Genomic DNA, 17,577 nt, shown 5'->3' on the forward strand with positions numbered 1-17,577 from the left:
TCTGAGGTAATAAGAAAAGTCTAATTAGCTAAAAGCCTAAAGAGAAGGCAAATCCATTCAAAAAACATAATTTTTTGTTTTGTTTGAAGAGAGAGAGGGAGAAAGAGAGATAAAAGAGAAACACAGAGAGAGAGAGAGGGAGATTCAACTTCAAGATCTTGTCAGATCGGGACACCAACTGTAAGATAATCTTTCTTCTTCTTCCTCTTCTTCTCGTTGTAAGAACTTGAAAAAGAATTTTTTTTTTCTTTTTAAAAATTTCATTTCATTTTTATAATGTGTTTTGATCTAATGTTTTTAATGTCTCTTTATCTCTTCATTCCATATCTTCATCTGGGTAATTCTGAAACGAGATTTTGAGAAATGGGTATTTTTTGTTTTTATGTGGGGGCATTGTGGAATTTGCATGCATTTCTTGTTGCTTGTGATATTTTTTTCCGATTTTTTTTTTCAATTCTCATTGTGTGCTCTTTGCGTATGCTGCGGTTCTTTTTCTTTTTCCTCTTGTTCTTGTTCTTTTTTATTTTTTAATTGTAGTTATGGTAATGCTTATATGTGAAGATGTTCCCATATGTAGTTTTTTGCTTAATAAATGAAGATATTTTTTTCCTTACAGTGTTTTAGTTAATGTAATTATGTGTACATGAAGCATTTATGTACAAGTGCCAGTTTTTTTCTCCTTTTTAAATTCTTGCCATGTTTAATCTTTATACTTCCATTCTTATCTTCGTGAAGAATTTTTTTTCTCCTTAAAGATCTCTTATTTATTTTTTTTCTAAATACTTTTTAGATTTTTGTTTTTCAATGCTAAAGACAGCGAAAATCTCAGGAGTAATATAAGAAAATATATGGTTGGGATTTGAGATTTAAATCATAAGAGCGAAAATCATTTTATGTTGTTGAAAAGCTTCCCTATTAAGTTGGCATGAATTTATGAAATTAGATTAAAAAATATAGTTATTTTAAAATTTAAATAAACTTCTTCAAATAATGGAAAGTCTCAATTCTCCAGATCCATGGAGTTGTGGGACCATTTTTTGCTTTCTGTCCAGGTCTTTTAAGCTACTAAGTTTAGGATAATGGTATCTGTTTTCTTGGTTTTGAAATAAGACCTTCAGCTTTCTATACGATTAGGAGATCATCACCTGTTAGCTTCATACTCTTGTGATCTTACGTAGTTGTCTGGATTGGAGATTTTGAAAATGGAAACATTTCAACGGAGATTTGTAATTTGTGTGAGTGGGAGCTTTCTGAATATTTGAAAATTTGGAGTTGTAAGGGGAACAAGAGGTGAGAAAGACAAAATCTCCCCTTTCTCACGTCCATCATCGTGTCTTTTGTAGATTGTATCTCAAAAGTACACGTTTCTGCTAGGTATTTATAATCCAGTAACCAACTCATTGGTTGGAACAATTGACATGATGATTTTATATCCCATAGATTAATTAAAGCAATTTTATGGTAAGGATCAAACTTAAAATATCATATTCTTTGAACTCGTAAAAAGCAGCCATAAATCTTCTAATTAGTAGTATGATTCCCCTTTTCCATGTTGAATTATTTACATTCGTTTGTGGTGCTTTAGAGCATCTTCTTATTTCTGAAATATTTACTAACTTCTTTTTTTGTTTTGTTTTTTTGAAGTGTCAATAGATCTAAATACATGTATCTGAAAAATATGTTTGTTTTTATTTATTCTTTTTTATGTCTGAAGAATATGTTTGTACTAATTTCTTAGTTTTTTTTTTTTTTTTGTAAATGAATTTGAGAGTTTAAATTTGAAATGTTGACTTTAGACTTAAGGTATAAGTAAAAAATTTTAGCCTTTTCTTTTAAAATGAAAAATCATACAATCAGTGATAAATTTTAAAACGGACAATCTAAAAAGTCTAATTGTCTTAAAATACGTTACATTCAAAATTTTTTTTTTTTTAAAGTTTTAGTCGAATTAGACATGACATCTTCTCGAGCGCGGAGAGTTGTGTCATAGATTCTGACATGGATAAGAAAACCTTTCATAAGTGTTCTTGGTGTCTTGTTACACTAGATGTCTGCATCTGTAGTGAGTATATATAATTTGGTTGAGCAATGTCACTTCTATGAAGCATGGTGATACTTAGTGTTTCACTTACCATGCAGGGTGATGGGGAGGGAACTCGCAGGTGTACACATGGATAAGAATTCAAATGGAGTTGTGCCGAATTCAAATGGTGCGTCTTGTGATAAAGTTCATGTAGCTCCCAAAATCCCAGAAGATGACGCTGATGCAAAGGACTATGAGGTGAAAGAATGCACTGAAGAGAACTCGGTTGAAAATTTTCGTGAGAAACAAGATGAACTTGGTATGAAAAGTAAAAATTTTGATGTTGACCTAACTGATGATAGAAATGACAAGCTGGCAGTGCAAAAGTCAAACTCTCTGCCATCTAAATCTCATGGTCCTGCTAATGTGCGTACAAGTCGTACTGTTCCACAGCCCTTTGCTCTGGCAACTGAAAAACGTGCTTCAGGCACAACTAGACATGGTGGGGCTGAAATTGCAGCAGATAGCAACAATGCACAATCTCCTATGGCTAAGAAGACTTCACAGGTAAGTTAAATCCTCAATTGGATAAATAGTGAATGCCACTATTCTTTATTATTATGTTAGGGCAATGAGTTTAATGAGAAACTTGACATGACATTGTTTATAGCCAATATAACTGGAGGTCTGAAGAGGCAAAGAATTCCAACTATTTGTAAGGAGTTTGGAACTGAGAAGTTACCTGACAAATAGATAACGAATTCATCCACTGGAGTTTGTACCTCATAAAATTGCCTAAAAATATTTTTTCTTGCATAAAAGTGTAGGATTCGTTAGATTTGTTGAAGAAAAAAGTTATAAAATTTCTTAAGAATAGTATTGAGAATCTTTACCCACTATATGCCTTCTTGATTCAGTCTGTATGCTTGATTCAATTGGAATTGCTGTACGTCATAACCATTGTTTTGTTTGGCTTCCCTGGTGCACCTTGGGGAAATCTGTTGTTCACAGATTTGTAGTCTTGTCATCCTATTTGCATGACCGTCAAAAGGAATATATTGCTCTTTGAAAAAGCAATCTGTATGGTGAAAATTCTGAAGGGAATTCAAAAGCATTGTGATGTTGTTCGCAATGATCAATGTTGTACAAATTATGGATTTCAAGTTGTTGCTAGTCTTTGATATTCTGCAATTTCTTTCAGCCAAACTCACCCCTGACATCAAGGAAGCTGTCACAACTTGATAACAAGAAGCTCCTTGATGAAGAAGATAGTTGGTCCGTTGCTTCTTCGTATCCTTTGTGTCATATTACATACTTCTTATTTAAGTGTGCTTTTAACTATATTGTTTCGTATAAGTTGGCTTTGATTATCCTGAGCTATACATAGAACGGCGGCATCTGTACGGAAGGTAACTGTTGGAACGGCTCCAAAATTTAGATGCTCTGAACGTGCTGAGAAACGGAAGGAGGTATTTTCTTTGTTATCAAATAATTAAATGTGAAATTTATTTGCAAACGAGTTATCTAAATAATGTTTTTTTATCTTTGTTGTCATTTCCATCTTGCAGTTTTACACGAAATTAGAGCAAAAACACAAAGCTTTGGAGGAAGAGAGGAGCCACTGTGAAGCAAGACTGAAGGTGCATTTTATTAAGTATCTCTGATCTACTGTGTCAGCAAGTGTCGGATGTTATCTTACTACAGAATCTGACGATGTTATGAGTGAAGAAATCAATCTTGATTTATTTATTTTTGGCATTCTATTTCCAGGAAGAGCAAGAAGCTGCAATTAAGCAACTTAGAAAGTCCCTGGTGATTAAAGCAAAACCAGTTCCCAGTTTTTACTACGAGGGGCCCCCGCCCAAGGCTGAACTTAAAAAGGTTTTTTTTTTTTTTCCATATTTTCTTTCAGTTCTGGAAAGTCCATAATCCTTTATGATAAATTTCAGATTTAAGTTGAACAAAATTGCGTGTAAGGCTAGGATTTAGCTAAATTTGTGTTTTTCTCCAGAATAGCTGCAACGGAGGAGACTTCTTAAGTATGTAGTTCTTAATAATGTTCTAATGAGGAGGGAGAGGATGTAATAATATTAAATTATTAATGTCAATCTTGGAAAAGATATTCAGGAAAATTTTACTATTAATGGAAATTAAAATTGCCTTTTATTTTACACTCAGATTTTGTTGGACCACAAAATATTAATTCTTTACTTTCTATCTAATACCAGCTGCCATTGACAAGACCGAAATCTCCAAAACTAAACAATGGTAGTCGGCGAAAGAGTTGCAATGATGCAATTATCTCTGCTGGGGAGGACAAGGGAAGAGTTTCAGCTCGGGCACAGCGCCATAGCATTGGTAATTGCAAAGAATCCCCTGCTACCAAGACTCCTAAAAGCAGGATCCGTGAACAGAATGGTAATGGAACTTACAAGGTCAACGATGAACTGAAGCAGATGGAGACAACAAAAACCTCCCCTCAGATTATCACGGAGCAGGCAATTACAGATATCACTGTCGAATCCTGAACTGTTGGTTTCACTAACTCTAAATTGGGGAAATGGACTTAGATTTCCATCGCTCCCATATGGATGTTCCTAAAGAAATAGCCTGTTTCTTTTAAGCTGCAGTGACTCAGTTTTAAGTGGTTTGTGTTGATCTGAATTGTAAATTATTTTTTTTTCCTGCCAGCTGGGTACATATTATGTTATATATAAAGAGTCATCCACTTTAACATGGACAAAAATGTTGTTTTGTCCGACATATTGATAGCTTAAGCAATAGTATGAACTTGAGGTGGCAGTTTTTGAAATGTTTTATATATATAAGTTGTATTGAGTCTCTCTCGACATTCTTTCTTCTAATTTTGATCATTGCATCATAATCCTGACATCTGTGTTCATAATATAACTTTGTGCATCACTTCATTTCTGGGCACCTTTGGATTCCTTGTATCTTGAATCAAAACTTAATTGCAGGCTCAATTCTGGACTGCTTTTAATAGTTTGCAAACCAAACCGTAGTTTTGGCATCAAACTTAAATGCAGGTTCTGTTCTTTACTTGTTTCTGTTGAGAGGGCAATCACTTGCAACTTCTCATAGTTTGGTAAATAAATGTGGTTTTGGAAGTTCATAAACTTGCTGTGTAATCTGTCTAGTATGTTTGGATGATACAAATTTCAAAGACAAAAAACAAAAGTAAAATTTGTTACAATTTATACATACAATTACAATCTAAAATTTATTGAGATTCTGGATTTAGTAGTACAATTTAGAATTCTGACGAACGTGCTAAGCAGTAGCTCGGCAAATTAGTCTGATTAATATTCGTGGAGATATCTACCCCTAATTATGTAGTTAGAATGAATTAAAAAAATCAAACGGATCATATGAATTATTTAGTTAGAATGATTTAAAAAAATCAAACGGATCATATGAAAGATAATCCTCAACACAAGTTTATGGGCCAAGTCAAGAACAATATATCAGTAAAAGAGTGCAGGCAGCATCAAGTATAAAACAAAGGATAAAACAAACAAAACTACCAGTAAAAGATGACCACTTTCATGTCCTATGCATCTTCATCTTCTCTGATTCTTCAACCCCTTAAACCCTCAAAATTCTCAAGATTGTCAAAGGCAAAGACAGTAACTTCAACCATTATTAAAGTACCTTCTTCTCAACTGAAACCCAGCAGCACAAAACGCTTAAAAACCCACTTCAAGAAACCGCCGCAGAAGATCATCATATGGCAGTCCAAGAAGGTCAGCTCTCAAGAAAGCAGTCACTAGAGTGTAAGTCACCTTCACTGCACCCGTTGATGTGGGTTATGTTTTTATTTGATGAGAGTATATGCTTGTTTAATGGTAATTGAAAAAATATGCTATCAACAGTCTAGCATGTGTTCTTGTACACTGAATACTGTTCTCGAGAAAAGGGTTTTTGTATATCATTCGTTGGCAGTAGCTATTGTGATAGACAATGTGTATAAACCTTTGGCAAACTCAGTTCTTTTTGGGATGCATTATTGATTTGATTATAAGCATGTTTAGAATTGGGTTGTTGTGACTTTTAATCTGAAGTTGTTGAGGAATGAAATTAAAACATTGGCTGCTAAATAAAAGTGGGGATTTATCAAATATTTTAGTCAACCACATTTATGTATTATTTATGTATTCTTAACAGTGTACTTTGCTATATCAGGGAATTGTGGCTTGGCAGAATGATTGGTTCTCAACCATTGATATTTGATCATGCTGCTCAATTCTTTGTGCCGAATGATTTTCGGTTTCGTAAGTTGGTTGATTGTTGGTTGGAGAGAGGTCTGGTGTGACCATGGGAAGGTGTGATTGGAGAGGTTGAAGTGGGTGGCCAATTCACTGCATCCTCTTCACCTCCAATAAATTGGCCCTGGTAACAAATCTTTGTTTTGCTTTTGTGTTTCTTTCTTGTTGATTCTATAATGCTTCTTTGCATTAAAATGGGAAAGTAGTCTAATTAAATCACATCAGTAAGAAACTGAATTATTGCTTTTGATGTTTGCTGGAAGTTAGCTGCTTGCATATTGAAAGTCCCAAAATCATTATATTTTTGAGGTTTGGCTGGAGAAGGAAGATAAGAGTATATGAAACTAAAAGCTACAATTACATGGTCACGAGATTTCAATTACTTAGGCTGCATGGCTAGACTTAATGAAACAGTGCTGATAATGATCATAATTGAGGAAAAGAATAAGCAGTATGACATTTTGCACCATAGTATTATGACTGCAATTCCTGCAAAGTAACAGGCTTTATATATGGATTATTAATATTGAGTTGGAGTTAGTTATATACAACATCTTACATGGTATACCATTATTTTTAAATTATGTAAATTAGTCGCTTTGTCCTTCGTGCCATGGCTTAATACATTTTGATGCATGTTGAAAACCTCTATAATTACTGTAGTGAGACCTTGCTGGATAAGTAATCTTGAGCCATTTAATGGGATGTAGCACTTGAGCAAGAATGGAAACCTCGTGGGCAGTTTGATGTGGTCATTATTGCTCATAATGGTGATTCAGTGCGGCTAGCCTTTCTCCTTTTCTCTCTCTGTGAATGTTATAGTCTTACAGTCGTTTGTATTACAAAAATGCAGGTTATTGTTTTCTGTAGTCGCATGAATGTTACAATGGGCATTGCTATTGGAAAAGGAAAAAAAAAATTAAAAAAAGAAAAGAAAAAAAATCTGATTTTACATTCTATCATTACAATGGATTAGGAATGGTGAATAATCTCGTTTGGTACAGGGAAACCCTCCCCAAATACAAAATCCTATGTAGTTTGTTGATCTTTTATTTATTAAAATTTTTTGTTGTGTGTGTTTGGGGGGGGGGGGGGGGGGAGGGGAATCTGGGCCGTCCAAAAAATATTGGGAAAGCTTTCATAAAATTTCATACAATTTTTCACTCAAAATTTTGAAAAAATGATAGCTAGATTACAACTAAGATTAGTAGCAACTCGTAGCTATAAGCAACTAGAAGTGAAATAGAACATGGAACTGTAAGCTTCCAAGTAGTGGGAGGAGCCTGGGGCTCTGACCACATGCCTTTTGAAGAATGAGCCGGCGACTCATATGCAGTAGCTTGGTTAGGGGAAGCCACAGGAGCAGCAGCTAAGCAAGTCTTCATAGAGCAGTTGTCACTGCTTATGGACTCAAACATGGGTGATCTATCCTTGACCAGGATGAAGCTTGGGTGAAACTAAGTAGGCTAGAATAATATGAGCTGACTTTCACTCTTTGCCATTGATGTCAGTGACTGTAGATATGTCCACAACTCATCATGGTGATAATGTCCTATCAGTGTCTTGTAAATTTCTCTTATGAGCATTAAATAGGTTGTTACGAAAGAATTGAAAACATCTTTATAAATTTAACGACCAGATATGTTTGTTTCCTTTCTGTTTCTTGTTGATTGTAAGACTGTTTATTGCTTGTGATTTTCTGTTTACATTTTGGCTTTGTTTTGTAATAGTAGTTCCTTGATGGAATAATAGGAAAATGTGCAGATTGGTTGCTCGGTTCATCTGGCTTACCTCTAATAGCTAGATGAACAAAGGTATATGTACTTTGAAATATTCAGTTTTTTTTTAAAATTATTCTTAATATCCAGCCTATGTTTTATTTAGTATCGACCCGTTCTAAATTATTTCAAAGATATCTGTGCCATTCATTCAATGACTTTAGATATGTCCACAACTCATCATGTTGATAATTTCCTATCCACGACTTGTAAATTTCTCTTATGAGTATTACATAAGCTGTTATGAAAGAATTGGAAGCATCATTATAAATTTAAGGACCAGATAGGGTTCTAGATATAGAAGACAAGGTTATGTTTGTTTCCTTTCTGTTTCTTATTGATTGTAGTCTATTTGTTGCTTGTGTTTTTCTGTTAACATTATGGCTTTGTTTTTTAGTAATAGTTCCTTGATGTAATGGTAGGAAAATGAGCAAATTAGTTGCTTGGTTCATCTGGCTTACCTCTAATTGCTAGACAAATGAAGCTATATAATACTTTGAAATATTATAAGTTGAAATATTATATATTATTCACTTGGAAATCATCCTAAAATTTGAGAGTTTAAGAGAAATTGCAAGTGAAATAATTCTAGAGTTCTGAGAGTGTGAGCAATTGGAGAGTATGTGTAAAAGTACTGAGTGCATTTGGGTTCTAGGAGAGTGAGATTTCTCTGCTCAAATTTGTACTCTAATAATTGTTAATAATACAATTATTTTTCTCTTACTCTCGTGGACGTAGGTATATTGTCGAACCACGTAAAATTCTGTGTCTTTTATTTTTCTGTGATTATTTAGTGCGCTTGATTCCGCATTCCGCGTATAATAAGTTTTTAAGAATAATATTGAGATCGATTTGAATAAGGGTATCCATAACTTCGCGCCTCCATATGTCGAAGTTGATTTTTCCATCAAACTTTTGAACATCGATCTTTTGGCCTCCTATAACAAGTGCTGAATAGTGATTTGACAAATCTCGCCTCCTACCTAAAGTGTCTTCTGAAATAGTCTTGGTAGATCTCTCCCTAATTTTGGAAGTTTCACCTTCTACCATTTTTTCAACGAACTATTTCCACTTGAAAAACAATCTTTATGATGTTAATTTCGCATGAATAAATACACTAGGAAAGTTTTCAGGAGAATGGAGGGCTCACAACGGTCTCATTTAAAACTCAGACTTTTTAAACTCTTATCTCATTGTTGACAGAACTTTTCCTAGACATGCAAAAATACACATTACTTACAATAGACTGTCTCTATTGTATTTGTGAACAGTCCCGCATACGAGAATAGTACCGTATATGTGAACAATACCGTATCCTCCCAAGTATAAACCGCCGGCTCTGATACCACTTGTTGTGCGCGGAATGCGGAATCAAGCGTACCAAATAATCACAAAAAATAAATGACATAGAATTTTACGTGGTTCAGCTATATGCTTACGTCCACGGGAGTAAGAACAAAATAATTGTATTACTAACAATTATTAGAGTACAAATTTGAGTCGAGAAACCTCACTTTCCTCGAACCCAAATACACTCAATACTCTCACACACACGCTCCAATTACTCACATTCTTAGAACTTTAGAATTGCTTCACTTGCAATTTCTTTTAAGTTCTCAAATTTTGGGATGATTTCCAAGTGAAGAATGCATCTCTATTTATAGCCAAAATGGTTGCACTGTTGCACCAAACTCTTGGTTAAATTAAATCTGCAACTAAATTCTTCAAAATTGACAAACACATGCATGCGGTGCCAACTTCCTCCAAATCGTCAATTATGCATATGGCTTACCTTTTCTTTTTCAAGAAAATGAAGAAACAACTGATAATGTAGATAATGATGATTTTATAGCAATAAGGAGACCAAGAAGAGAGATAAAGAAACCCGAATGACTTACTACAGACATGGGGGTAGCCTATGCACTTTCAATTATTAATGATGACATCTCTAACACTTTCGGTGAAGTATTACGCATCTGTGATTAGTGGAAGTTAGCCATAGAGGAAGAGATAAAATCTCTCCATCAAACCAGACTTGGGAACTTGTGGAGTTATTTAAGGGGAAGAAGGCTATTGGCAACAAATAGGTTTACACCAAAAAGTAAGGATCTTCAGATCAAGCAACTTTTCATTATAAAGTAAGGCTTGTAGCAAAACGTTTTGCTTAGAAAGAAGATATTAACTACAATGAAGTTTCTCTCCAGTCGTAAAACATACTTTCATTCGTATCCTATTTGCCCTGGTAGCTGAATATGAGTTAGAGTTGACTCAATTGGATATTAAGACATCATTCTTACATAGTGATTTGGGAGTGATTTAAGAGAACATTGAGGTCTTTTGTGATAACCAAAATGCAATATTCTTCGCGAAGAATCCAATATATCACGCTTGGACGAAACACATAGATGTGAAATATCATTATATGAGGGAGGTTATCAAGAGCGGCGTTGTGTTGTTGAGAAAGATCGATACCAAAGATAATTCATCACATATGTTGACAAAGGTAATTACTAAAAGTTTTAATATTACTTGAAACTAATTCAAATCCTTCGAATGTGTTGAGTTTGGAAATTTTGAACTACGGTTGGCTTGATCTCAAATTTTGGTACGTAAGCAGTCATAGAGATGCAACCACTTTGAGGATGATGGTTTATTAATAGTCGGCTCAGATTTGGATAAATCTGAGCCGATATGGAGAATTGTTGAAAGACTTTTGGTGAGTAGTTTATTCAAATTGGTTGAAAAAGAAAAGGTAAGCCACATGCATGATTGATGATTTGGAGGAAGTTGGCACCGCATGCATGTGTTTGTCAATTTTGAAGAATTTAGTTGCAGATTTAATTGACAATTTGACCAAGGGTTTAGTGCAACTATGCAACCATTTTGGCTATAAATATATATGCATTCTTCACTTGGAAATCATTCCAAAATTTGAGAGCTTAAGAGAAATTGCAAGTGAAGCAATTATAGAGTTATGAGAGTCTGAGCAATTAAAGAGTGTGTGTGAGAGTACTGATTGTATTTGGGTTCTGAAAAAGTGAGGTTTCTCTACTCAAACTTGTACTCTAATAATTGTTAGCAATACAATTATTTTTATCCTACTCCCGTGGACGTAGGTATATTGCCGAGCTACGTAAAATTCTATGTCATTTATTTTTCTGTGATTATTTAGTGCGCTTGATTCCGCATTCCGCGTACAACAAATATTGTCACACTTTTTAACCAATTGGCTATACCTTTAGTTGAATCGATTCATCCTTCAGCTTGAACTCCCAAGCTATTGAAAGATATTTGCAATGAGTTCAGTTTTTTTCCGCACACTTATATAGAGTTTGCAATAAGATTAGCTTTATTTTCCCCTTTATACTTGAATCAATATGACATTTCAATTTTACAGCAAACTTCGATGCTGCATAGATATGCATATGTTGGAATTTGGAGACCAATTCTATGAGGCTAGCGCAAGAACAAATGAGAACCATAGTTTCTTTGTTTGCATTTGGGAAATCTCAGATGAAACAGTGGTCTCTTCGTTTGCATTTTTTTCCAACTTGCTGTAAAAAGTTCTTAAACTAAAAAGAAATTATGTGTTGACTTTAGTGTATATGTCTTTGTTTGTCCTTTATCGTAATTCTCATTAAGGTTAAAATTGTAAACTGCATACAGGAATTTTATCGAGACTTTTGAGAAGTGTGAGAAGCTACAAGAGGGGTTGCCAATAGTCTCAACTTATTGGAGGGACGCTAAAGATTTTTAATGGGCTAAGCCAACATGGGCCCGCTTTTGCAAAGATCCATTAGAAGAAAAACATGTATTGGGCTTTTACCAACACTAGTTCCTCGTCACACCCCTCAAAAACTCTTTATAACTTTTTTCTTTTTTCTTTTTAAACTAAAATTACCTAAAAAACTAAATACAATTTAGTTTATTTCTTATTTTTAAATACAAATTTCGATTAACTATTTAAATAAAATTTTCTTTTAATAAACATTTTACACCTACCTCATTTCATAATTATATTTTAACTTTTATAAAAAAATATGAGAAAATTGTAAGATTTTAAAATTAAAAACATAAAAACTATATAATAAGAAAAATAATTTAAGATTTGAACAATTATATGTAATTTATAAACATTTAAATAAATTATTCTTTTAATAAACATTTTACACCCACCTCATTTCATAATTATATTTTAATTTTTATAAAAATATTTTGAGAAAATTGTAAGATTTTAAAATTACAAACAAAAATATATATAATAAGAAAAATAATTTAAGATTTGAACATTTATATGTAATTTATAAATGAAAGCCTTAAAAATATACAAATTTTTAAGATAAAAAATTTTATGGGAAGATAATTAATTTTAATATATGTATCTGTATTAATTATATAAGAGATTTTTAGAAAAAGCTAAATTCTGAATTATATTTTTAAAAAATTGATTATTTTTTAATTATTTTTAAAAAAATTTAAATTGTTTTATTTTTAAAAATAAGGGAAACAATATTAGAAATAATCAGAAATTAACCTAAAAATAACATTAAGAAGGATAAAATTATGGTACAACTGTGGTACCATACTACAGTTGCATCCAGCCATTAAATCTAATTATAGTTGTTACCATAAGCTGGATCCAACGCTCGGAAGCAACTGTTAAGAAAGCTCCAAAATGATTACCCCTGTATCTATATAAATGCGTCCACCGTAACTCATCTCGACAAGTCAACAATCTACACTAGGGTTGGTTCGTCGTCGGAAATAAGCTAGATCTGCACCGATGCGGACGGTTGGGATTCAAGGTTTATGATAAGCAAGCTGAAGAAAGCTGAAGAAAGAGAAAAGATCTCGAGGAAATTCACTACTGGATGAAGCGAGGGTTCTATATAACTGTCTCTTTTTTAAAAAAAACTTATGCATATTCTTTCATGTGCTGTAGAAAGTCCCTTCACCCTCGGAAACGTCACCATGGACTGGAACTGGGGGCGAAGAAAGTGAGATCTGATGGTTGGCATTGAAGGTGGCAAGCTGCAGAAGAAAGATGGCGTTTTCAAAGTTGAAGGGCCTTTCTAGAGCACTGGAATCCATTCATAATTAAGCTTGAAATCCCGAAACACAAGGCTTTTTGTGCATATTTATATAGACTTTGCAGTACGATTAGCTTTAATTTCCCTTTTATACTTCAATCAATATAACATTCCAATGTTACAGCATATATAGATACGTATACGTTGCAATTCAGGCTTTCTGCAAGACTGGTATGAATTGTTTTTTAAATCATTTATTAGGAAAATTTCCCAACTGCAACAGCTGAAAAGGTGAAAACAGGTATGTTCGAGGCTGTTGTAGCTGCGCTTGGCCTACCGAGAGGTTCATTTTAGAAGTCCTTTTTTGTGTGGATCTTTGTTACCAAGTTGGGCTGTAACTATTTGCTGCTTGTGTTGCTTTTGGATTAGTGGTTGATTTGGACAAGCTCAACAAGTTATTGTGTGGATTACTCTAGTTTTATTTTCTTGTTATGCTTTTTGAGTAACGGAATGGAATATGTCATTCCAATTTATTGAATATTTAAAATAACTTGGAGAATTTCATAATTAAGAAAATTCAAAATTTCTTTTTGATGATATATGTATTTTTCTCCTTTTTTTGGGGGGATGTGTGGAGATGCAGCTCTTCCAACTAACACTCCAAGTATTCCATGTATCTTGGATACTCGTGGAAGGGCTAGTATATGTGGTGATGGCTGTTGGCTTCAAGTTCAGAGTCTGCTGCCTGAAGTGGCTGGCTCTTGCTGAGCATGTAAGCAAGAATATGATTTTCTTTTGCTTATTTGGTTTTATTTTTGTGCATAGAAATATATATTTCACGATTGATAATTAATATCAAATAATAAAATCTCTAACACAACCTTTATTTATACCCCTATATATGAACATCTAAATATATATTAGTATATTGGCTTCAATTCTGTTTGAAATATCAGACAAATTTCAATCATAAGCTTGAAGCATGATTATTCATATGTAAATACTGTACCTGGTCTATGTAGATTGTAGCTTATTTAGGAAGTCATGGAGTTTGTTCTGAGGAGTTTGATGTTGGTTTGCAAACAAATATTCTGCCACTCAAAGGACATGATATAGGGCAATTTCTGGGTTTAGAATCCATGGAAAAAGTGGAAGCTCAAGCATATCAACCTGCCACTTGATTCATTAAGCAGAACATTAAAAATTTCTAGAGTTGGTAAGGCATGCTTCTATCTACACACTGTTTATGGATTTATGTTTTCTCACTTTGGTCGCCCCTTATATTAATTCTCTTGCTTTTGGTAGCTTAGACTATTAGATTGCAGTCATTGATGAGAGTAAATGCTTGTTTAATGGTGATTGAAACTATTTGCTATCAACAGTTTAGCATGTGTTAATCATTGAATATTGTTTTCGTGACAAGGTTTTTGTGTATCATTAACTACATGCATCCATTGTGATGCTTAGTGCATATGAAACTTAGGCTCGCCCAATCTTTTTTGGATTGTGTTTTTGATATGATTATTTCCATTTTTGTGATTGAGGTGTTTGTGACTTTTAATTGATTGAGGAATGGAATTAAAACATTAGCTGCTTAATAAAAATGGGTGTTTATTAAATATCTTAGCTAAAATGCTTTCAAAATTATTGTGCCTCCAAAAGAGGACTCAGTTCAAGTTATTCAAACTTGTAAAACTTAAATTTTGTGAGTTTTAAGTTTTTGAATTTTGTGTATCTGAGCTGGGTGCTCAGTTAGTCAATAACATCCATGTAATGATTCGTTTTATTTATTTATTACTATGCTTTGCAGTATCTGGGGGATCATGGCTTCGGAGGAAGAATGGAACCAGAATGATAGGTCCTCAACCACTGATATTTGGTCATGCTGCTCAATTCATTACTGTGAATGATTATCGGTTTCATCCGTCGGTTAATGGTTGGTTGGAGAGAGGGCTGGTGCGACCTTGGGGAGGCATGATTGGAGAGCTTGAAGTGGGTGATCAATTCACTCCATTTCCTTTTTTACGTCCAAGATACATTGGTGTTAATGGGTTGCACCCTCTTGCCAACTCTTGATTGGCGCAGGTGACAAATCTTTGTTTTGCTTTTGTGTTAATTCTTTTGTTGATTCTATTTTGCATCTTGCATATTCTCTAATTAAATCACAATGGTAAGAAACTGCTATGTATTTGAAGTTTGCCAGTAGTTAGTGTTGCAACATGGGTTGATCCTCCCAAGTGCAGTTCTATGGAACTGATTCAAGGTCCCAAAATCATCACAACTTTGAGGTTTAACCACACTATGAATATAAGAATATATGAAACTAGAAAGTAAAATTACGTGTTCACATGATTTCAATTGCATAGGCTGCATGGGTGGACTTAATGTAATGGTGGCGATAATGATCATATAACTGGGGAAAAGAAAAACTAGCACAAACATTCTTGCACCACTGTATTATTTTGAATACAATTCCTGTGAAGTAACAAGCTTATACATGCAACATTAATATTGATTTGGAGTTAGGTGCATACAACATATTATCAAGGCATACCATTGTAATTAAATTATGTAAATCAAGTCCCTTTTCCCTTCAGCTGTATCCTTTATGGTCTAAATCTGTTTTGATGCTTGTTGCAGACCTCTGAGGTTAATGTGATGAGACCTTGCTGGATAGGTAATCTTGATCCATTTAATTGAATGTGGCACTTGATCGATAGTGGAATACCTTGTGGGATTATTGCTCATAATGGTGATTCAGCATTGCCATCCTTGCTTCTCTCTCTCTCTATCTGTCTCTGTCTCACTCTCTCTCCCCACTCGTGTGAGCTGCCCCAAATGCGCCTCCGAAATCGGAGATTAATTGGGCGGACGCCATTGTGGGGCATGGTGTACTGTACTTGTGAGTGTCAGAATTTGAGGCATGTGTCCCTATTTGATTGATTGGACGGTGGACTCAGTGTAGGCATGCACATATGGGATCATCAATATTCACAGGTCACTATTCCCGCTTGCGGTGGGGTGTTCGTATTACGCCCTCGAAATAGTAACCGGTCGATTGACACACTTTGACCATGGAGGGTTGAGATCTTGCCACGCCACCATGCGCGGTATACACTCGCGATATTGATTGGGTCATACACGCTTAACCATTCACACCTTATGGGGAAGCAATCTTGATCGTTCATTGTCTTGATCCCATGCTCCACATTTAGCCGCATTTCTGCTTTACCGAGCGACCTTTGTTGACAGCATCTGAACCGGTGGATCGCGGATCAACTATTCCTGAACGCATGCTCGCCGTGCTTATCGCATGCTTCCATTCACTGGATTAGAGTGGAAATTTTGCCTTCGGCTGAATTGAATGGGTCGTGTGATTTGGCAGGATTAATAAAATTTCTTCCCCTTTCCTTTTTTTTTTTTTTTTTTTGCTCTTTTTCAATTTCTTGCTTTTGTATGTAATTTTTGTAAATTGATTAGCAAAATATGTGCTTTATTTTCCATCACTGTGTGGTTAATTTAGAGGTCCTTTTTGTGTATACCTTTATTTTCAGGTCCTCACCATTTTATTACCCCACACAAGTATGTCTCTCCCCTCCATCGACCCCATACTTGATCACCCCTTCGATTAATTGAAACTCTTTTCTTGAATCCAAACCTAAAAATGTATCTGGGAGGAGGACGGAAATTTGGTTCAATTCAAGGGTCCTCTTCGCAGGTTGCTTACAGCAAGCTGGGTGGCAAGTTCACATCTTCTCGTTATGAGGAACATTTGGCAGCGCTGTATCACGACTGCAATTCCTGCACAGTAACAAGCATATTTGTATATGCCACATTAATATTTAGCTTATTTATGCAAACATCTTATCAAGGCGCAAACGTACTTAAATTTAAAGATGGCAATTCCAAAGTAATTCCATTACAATCATGAAAATCAATAATTCCATTAATTAATTGATTTTATATAAATTTTGAGATATTTGATAAAAGTTAATTAAATATTTAAATTAATTTAATTACGGAAAATTCAATTTTCTTATTAATTGCATTTTAAATTTGTTTTAATTATTATTTTAACTTATTTACAATGATGGCGATCGAGCTGCCATACTCACTTCGAGGACTTGACAATTAATGAAAGGATAATAAGCTTTTGAATATACGTACCGATTAGGTAGGGCCGTTTTAGTCTCACACAAAATGGCTTTTATGCAAATGCTTGCAGCTTCCATTGCAATTCCTTTTACGAAATGGCCTACCAATTTACGAAAATGGCTGGATCTTTCTTGCTTGACGAAATGGCTTTAATGCAAATGCTTGCTGCTTCCATGACAATTCTTTTTACAGAATGGCTTTCAATGTAAATTATTACTATTATTTTTTAATAGAATTAATACCATTCTGTATATATGTAGGTATCATATGTAGCTTTTTACAGATTATTATGACCTCCATTTCTC

General features: G+C 34.2%; 1 protein-coding gene and 1 long non-coding RNA gene across 3 annotated transcripts; both read left to right on the forward strand.

Moving 5' to 3' along the window:
- LOC18035493 (protein WVD2-like 2) lies at window positions 1-4,861 on the forward strand. The gene is made up of 7 exons (XM_006423921.2): window positions 1-180; window positions 2,140-2,590; window positions 3,225-3,313; window positions 3,411-3,492; window positions 3,592-3,663; window positions 3,794-3,904; window positions 4,252-4,861. Exons 2-7 carry the CDS (start codon window positions 2,144-2,146, stop codon window positions 4,549-4,551), a joined length of 1,101 nt encoding a protein of 366 aa, XP_006423984.1. The 5' UTR covers window positions 1-180; window positions 2,140-2,143; the 3' UTR covers window positions 4,552-4,861.
- Window positions 4,862-12,815: 7,954 nt separating this feature from the next.
- LOC18034477 lies at window positions 12,816-16,733 on the forward strand. 2 transcript variants are annotated; one of them, XR_002904371.1, is made up of 3 exons: window positions 12,816-13,889; window positions 14,140-15,202; window positions 15,758-16,733. It is a non-coding gene; the product is annotated as an uncharacterized LOC18034477 (long non-coding RNA). The 2 variants fall into 2 exon arrangements; XR_002904372.1 differs by lacking the exon at window positions 12,816-13,889 and having other exon boundaries at window positions 13,966-14,333; window positions 14,928-15,202.
- The last annotated feature ends 844 nt before the right edge of the window (window positions 16,734-17,577 follow it).

Source organism: Citrus clementina, unplaced genomic scaffold (genome assembly GCF_000493195.1).
Source record: "Citrus clementina cultivar Clemenules unplaced genomic scaffold, Citrus_clementina_v1.0 scaffold_8, whole genome shotgun sequence".
Classification (NCBI taxonomy): domain Eukaryota; kingdom Viridiplantae; phylum Streptophyta; class Magnoliopsida; order Sapindales; family Rutaceae; genus Citrus; species Citrus x clementina.

Bases quoted from the DNA above. Each gene is read 5' to 3' on its own strand.
- LOC18035493 (XM_006423921.2), top strand. From the start codon at position 2,144: ATGGGGAGGGAACTCGCAGGTGTACACATGGATAAGAATTCAAATGGA. The intron at 3,493-3,591 runs GTATTTTCTTTG...TCCATCTTGCAG, and splicing joins GTGCTGAGAAACGGAAGGAG to TTTTACACGAAATTAGAGCA. The intron at 3,664-3,793 runs GTGCATTTTATT...TTCTATTTCCAG, and splicing joins ACTGTGAAGCAAGACTGAAG to GAAGAGCAAGAAGCTGCAAT.